The 5,757-nt window shown below is 35.3% G+C and overlaps 1 protein-coding gene across 1 annotated transcript; it reads right to left on the reverse strand.

Annotated features, from left to right (window-relative positions):
• Positions 1–2,875: 2,875 nt before the first annotated feature.
• LOC106303559 (nuclear cap-binding protein subunit 2) lies at positions 2,876–5,051 on the reverse strand. The gene is made up of 9 exons (XM_013739823.1): positions 4,946–5,051; positions 4,801–4,859; positions 4,369–4,592; positions 4,156–4,294; positions 4,054–4,087; positions 3,843–3,956; positions 3,455–3,517; positions 3,269–3,375; positions 2,876–3,184 (listed from the first exon to the last, which is right to left on the reverse strand). The coding sequence occupies exons 2-9, from the start codon at positions 4,816–4,818 to the stop codon at positions 3,113–3,115; spliced, it is 771 nt and encodes a 256-aa protein (XP_013595277.1). The 5' UTR covers positions 4,819–4,859; positions 4,946–5,051; the 3' UTR covers positions 2,876–3,112.
• Between the last annotated feature and the right edge of the window lie 706 nt (positions 5,052–5,757).

Below are 5,757 nucleotides of genomic sequence, written 5' to 3' on the forward strand. Positions count from 1 at the left end.
GGCTAGAGATATTGTTTTGTATGTTGGAACCGACTATATAGCTTTAGTTTCCATCACTGTAGTTGCAAAAAATCAGGTAAAATTTAGTTTTATTTTGTATTTTTTTGGTTACAACTTTTTATCTCACCCAATTTCAATGTGTTTTCTCAAAGGGAAATATGGAATCCGTGGAACATGGTAAGTTATAGAATTATTTTGCTATATCCATACATTAAGTTCTTCCAAGGTAATATAATCTTCCAATATCCTCTGATTTCGATTCCATTTTTCGGTTCATCTGATTTACGTTGTTACATCTATAGTACTTTGAAAAAATCTAGTTCGGTTTCTGAATTTTTTTTTTCTGCAGCAGATTTATTTAGTTTTCGTTAGTTCAATCCATCACGAGTCTAGCGTTAACGATTCAGGTAAATTTTAAACTGTTACGGAGTTCATATCTGGTTAAATCTTGATTTTTGTTTTTAAAAATGTTACTCAATGTCTAAGTTTGATTATGTATAACTATTACCAACATTCAAATTTGGTTTGGAATTTGTTAGCTTAATTATGTTTTTGTCATCTCATTTTTTAGAATATATCAAAACAAAAAAAAGTAAAAATTGATAATCTTATTTCCAATTATTTCAGTTTATGAATGTTTTACTAGATGAACCATATTTTGATAAATCAATGGCTTAATGATTATATTTCATAGTGTTATTATTTAAAATACTAAAGTACATTGTTTTTTGTTAAGATTTATAGTTTGATTTATTTTATTTTCAATATATGAGTATATATTTATATTTTCTATTGAATTATATTCATACCGTACCCGTATTTATAAATTTTTTGTTTTGCTGTTTTCCGTCCCGTTTCCATACCCATATCCGTCTCGGTGCAACATAGGTTAGTAGTACCTTTGGTGGTGTTGTGGTTGAATGTCGTGGTTTAAGAGATGGTTAGCTTCGAGTAGAGGAGCTTTCTCATCTCACTGTGGTTAAAATACATCAATGTTCTCTAGGTTGCGCTGGATCCAAATGAGATTTCACTAGTGAGTGTTTCACGGTGTTGGTAAGATGAATTGTTTGTATACGTGGTTGAACTTTTGTGATGTCCGGGGAAATAAATCAGCAATGTTGAGCCAAAAAAAGAAACAAGGCATTAACACGGAGATCTCCATCAATACGCTTCCAAGTAGCGTTGATTTTACGTAAAAAGAAAAAAAGGAAAATCTTAAGGGCAACTATCTCAAATAGTATTTTTTAAGCTTTTGTCACAAAAAAAAAAATAATGGCCAAAATAACCTCTTTTATTTTGAAAATTTTAATTTTAATTTTTTATTTTTTTAAATTTGAAACACTATCATCAAAACCCCACCCTTTAACTCTAAACTCTAAGTATTAGTTAAACATAGTGTAAAAATAGATATTTTGATCATTTTTACCATTTAATAAAACTTATTTTGGTCATTTTTTTCACTCTCTGCTATTATCAGTTGTCTCTCTCGTTATCGTCTCTTAGACAATTCTCTGTCAATTTTTTTTTCTCTCTTATCTCAACATGGAGGAGGGTAACAAGGAAAAAGTGAGAAGAACAATGGATATCGCAGAGAGAGGAAACTTTCGGAGAATGATTACAAGGGAGCCAAACAATTCGTTAGCAAGGCTCAGATGTTGTATCCAAAGCTTGATGGTTTGATACAAGTTTCGAGGATGATAAATGTTTATGTCAATGGAGGAGTCGAGTCTGACTGGTATGGAGTCCTTGGTGAGGATCCTTTGACGTAGCACTGAAGAAACAGTACAAGAAGTTGGCTCTTCTTCTTCATCCCGACAAGAACTAGTTTAGTGGTGCAAAAGGGGCGGTTAATCATGTCTTAGATGCTTGGTGTCTTTTATCTGATCTTGTATGAGAAAATTGTATGATCAACAACACAGACTATCTACATGCGGAAACTCCAACTCATTACCTCCGGGGCAGAAAGACTTTTCAAGAGTCGTATGAAAAGAAGAGCTAATGAAAACTCTACTTACGAGGCAGAGTGCCTTTTCAAGAAACCAGCTGTGGTCTTTACTTTTCGAAGCAGAGATGCTTTTCAAGATTCCGATGACAAGAGGAGATCCAAAATCTACTTGCGAGGCCCAGAGGCTTTTCGGGATGAGACACCCAAACTCTACTTGCGAGGAGGCAGAAAGACTCTTCAAGAATCCTATCACACCAGCAAATGCAAACTGTAACTCGGAAGCACATAGACTTTTCGGGAATAAGCCAATGAGTGCTGTCTTTTTTTCTTTTACCTCCTAGTATATGAACTTGATTTTATTTGATTCAAGCAATGTAGTTCCATATATTTCCAAATAACAATGATCTGATCTGTTTCAAATATCTCTCTGTTTTTGTTTTTGTTTTTGTTTTTGTTTTTGTTTTTGTTTTTGTTTTTGTTTTTGTTTTTGTTTTCATCAAGCAATATGGCTGAATTCAAGCTACAGTCCTGTTCTCAAACAGCTTAGTTATGGATCGATGATAGACTGATACTTGAGGGCACACCATACAAATTCAGATGCCAATTTGAATTCCGTAATCCAAAATACTTTTATCTATCCTTAATCATCTTTGCTTTTATTTGCCTGACATCTTCCCAAGGACCTTTCCGGTCTTTGGTCAGTTGATCTGAAGGGTAATGTCAACAGTGCTGTGGAGACTTGTGGTGAAAGCTATCATAGCTTCAGCGCTCGAGCTTGTGCATGGGTATGAATGGTTTTGACCTGTGGACGAATGGAAGCAAGATAATGAATCCTTGTTGCTTGAACAAATGTGTTCATGTATCGAAGTTTGTAGTCTAATTAAATCGTTATATTGGGCGAAGGAACATTTTAACCAATGTGACTGATGATTAGTTAGTACACTGTGGGCCTTCACATGGGAATTTTTGGCACACAAACGAAGCAACGATAGTTCCGTTGTTTTCAAGCAGACAAGGTTACATGAGGACATCTCTCATATTGTCTGAAACTCGACTTAAATAAATGTTGTAACGAAAATCTGGAAAATCCCCAAGTTGAGTTCAGCCTCATAGACTAAAAGATTACACTGATCCTTCAATAACGTTTGCAACTTCTAAACTTCATTTTTAAGACCTCTTCCGATCATCTTCACCGTCATCGTCTGAGTCACCGCTCTCACGGAATCGTGGGTTCTTCTCCTGTCATAGCAGACACGTTCCAACATCACACCGAGTTACATACTAAAAATGTACTCAAAACGTTTTAAAAGTTATGTTTATTACCGGTCTCATCTCATGATCAGAGTCTCTCCTAGTCTCATGATCTGAGTTTCTTCTTGTGTTGTCGTGTCCATAACGATCATCGTCCCTTTGACGCTTCCGATGAAAATCTGCAGAAACATTGAATCATCAAATGGGTTCTGATTTGGACTATTACTATGCATAATGCCTGATTTGAAAACATTATACCACCGCCTCTTCCATGGCGATTTGATCCTCCTTGGCCATATCCTCCTCCACCACGCCTTTCATCTGCATGATTGACATATGCATTTAGGAAAGATATCTCTATTCCAAAGAATTTAATTTTGATGCAGAGTGGGTACACAAGTTCTCGGATAATGGGGCATCAATTAGCTCTCCTTACACTAGGATTCATGATTCTCTAACATTTCAAACTATCTACCAAAAGGAAACCAGTGAAAATATACGATGTTTTGCAAACACAGAGAGTTCTCCTGGGCAATACAATGCTCCCTAAAGCAACTTTGGACTCGCATTCATGGTGCGAAGTGTGATACATGCAATCATGAACAGGAACAAGTAGATTTGTCAAAAAAAGGTTGGAAGAACATACAATTGGATGGCGCGGGTGCAGGATAGGAACCTCCAAGTGAACCAGTACCGTAATCTACGAGCTGTCTTTGTGCTTCGAGTTCCTTCTGCACTAATTTTCCATAACCACCTCTAGGTATCAACCAGTTAAAGAACAACATGAATAGGTAAACCGAGAAATCAAATATGACCATCTATATAACTAAGCAAAAGAATGACGACTGAAAGGATATCAGGATCGTAATCTGTACGGTACTCATCTCGAACCTGTAATGAAATTAGAAAAAAAATGATTACATATAGAAAAGGTCGAGAGTGTGCATGTGAAGTTATACCTGGCCACCGCTTCTACCACGACCCCATTGCCTTCCTTCTTGGAAGCCCCAATCAAAGTCCACACGTATAGGGCGGTCATCGAGAATGGTGCCACTTATATACTTGACTGCATCCTCAGTGTCCTCTCTCGAGTAGAACCTGATAACAACACACACACACACAACCATCATGAAATGAAACATACCCTTGGTGAAATAAAAAGGAAAACTCACAGGACGAAACAGAAACCACAGGGGGTTTTGGTGTTCTTATCAAGTCCCATGATAATCTTTTTAATCTCTCCAGCCCTGGAGAAGAGCTCGTAAATCTGCTCTTCAGTTGTGTAGAAAGAGACGTTCCCAATGTAAACGGTGGAAGAGGTCCTCAACGCCTCGTCGAACTCCTCCTGTGTGCCTGAGAATCTTCTATCTCGATAAGCCGAGAGCTTTGCTTGCTCCTGATATCAAAACAAACGGCACATCTTAATGGCTAATAGCAAGAGATAAAATCAAAAGGCCTTCTCTTTTAAACAAATCGTGAGACCAAACCCTAAACAACGTCAATTGGTCGATCTGGGTTTCATCACCTCTTCAGATCTCCGATAACCCAGACACTCAAATTAGCTTATGTAACCAAACGAGCTAACAAAAGCAAAACTTGTGTACCTTGAACAAAGAAGCCATCGCCTCCCGCTTAAGAGAGGAAAAATGAAGAGAGAGTGAATCTGCAAAGACGAGAAAAGATAAATCCCAAATTAGGTTGTACGAAGCTTAAACAAAGAGGAATAAGACGAGAGATTAAAGAATTTGCCTAGATGAGCGGAAATCGAAAGGCTCTTCTTCTTCTTCCAAAACCCTACTTTCTTAAGGAACTGATAGAAGCGAAGCGCTAAGCAACACACTCCGGTGTGGTAGCAATTCTGGTTTATTAGTCATCTCCTTTGACAATTCCGGTCCGTTTATGTAAACCATTATTAAACCATTACCACTTTTCAATAATAATTATTATTTTTTGTCAAATAATAATTAAATTAAATTATGTATTTGAGATCATTTAAAACGATTGATTTTCTACAAAACTTAGATCATTTTGGTTGAACTAATAAAGTTAAACTGTAATTTTAATTAAACTGATTCACAATTTCGTAAAACTATAAACACTAGATTTTTATTTTTAACTGATTTGTAAAATGCATATAAAATTTACAATTCCAAATAGATTTATTGATTTCTAAATCTAACAGAACTCTGGAGATTTGCCATCGAACTTAAATCTTTGTATCTTTAACAAATATTTCATTACTGAAAATACAAATTTAGTAAGATCCATTATTCGATATATATTACCGATTAGCACATGATTTTAGTTAGTATTTAAAAATCATAAAGTCGCTAACACATTATTTCGACGTTAATTTTCAAATTAGACTTTCTTTGGATTTGCATATCCATTACAATATATAAACCAACTATCACCACTAAGAAACTCCACAAAATACTCTAAAATTACAAAAAAAATCTTCTCAAATGAATTATTTAAAAATTACAATAACATTGGATTTAAAATGAGAAATTTCTTAAAATATCATAAATTAGCTACCAATTTTCAAAAATACTTTAATA

The sequence above is a fragment of the Brassica oleracea genome, chromosome C7, assembly GCF_000695525.1.
Source record: "Brassica oleracea var. oleracea cultivar TO1000 chromosome C7, BOL, whole genome shotgun sequence".
Taxonomy (NCBI): domain Eukaryota; kingdom Viridiplantae; phylum Streptophyta; class Magnoliopsida; order Brassicales; family Brassicaceae; genus Brassica; species Brassica oleracea.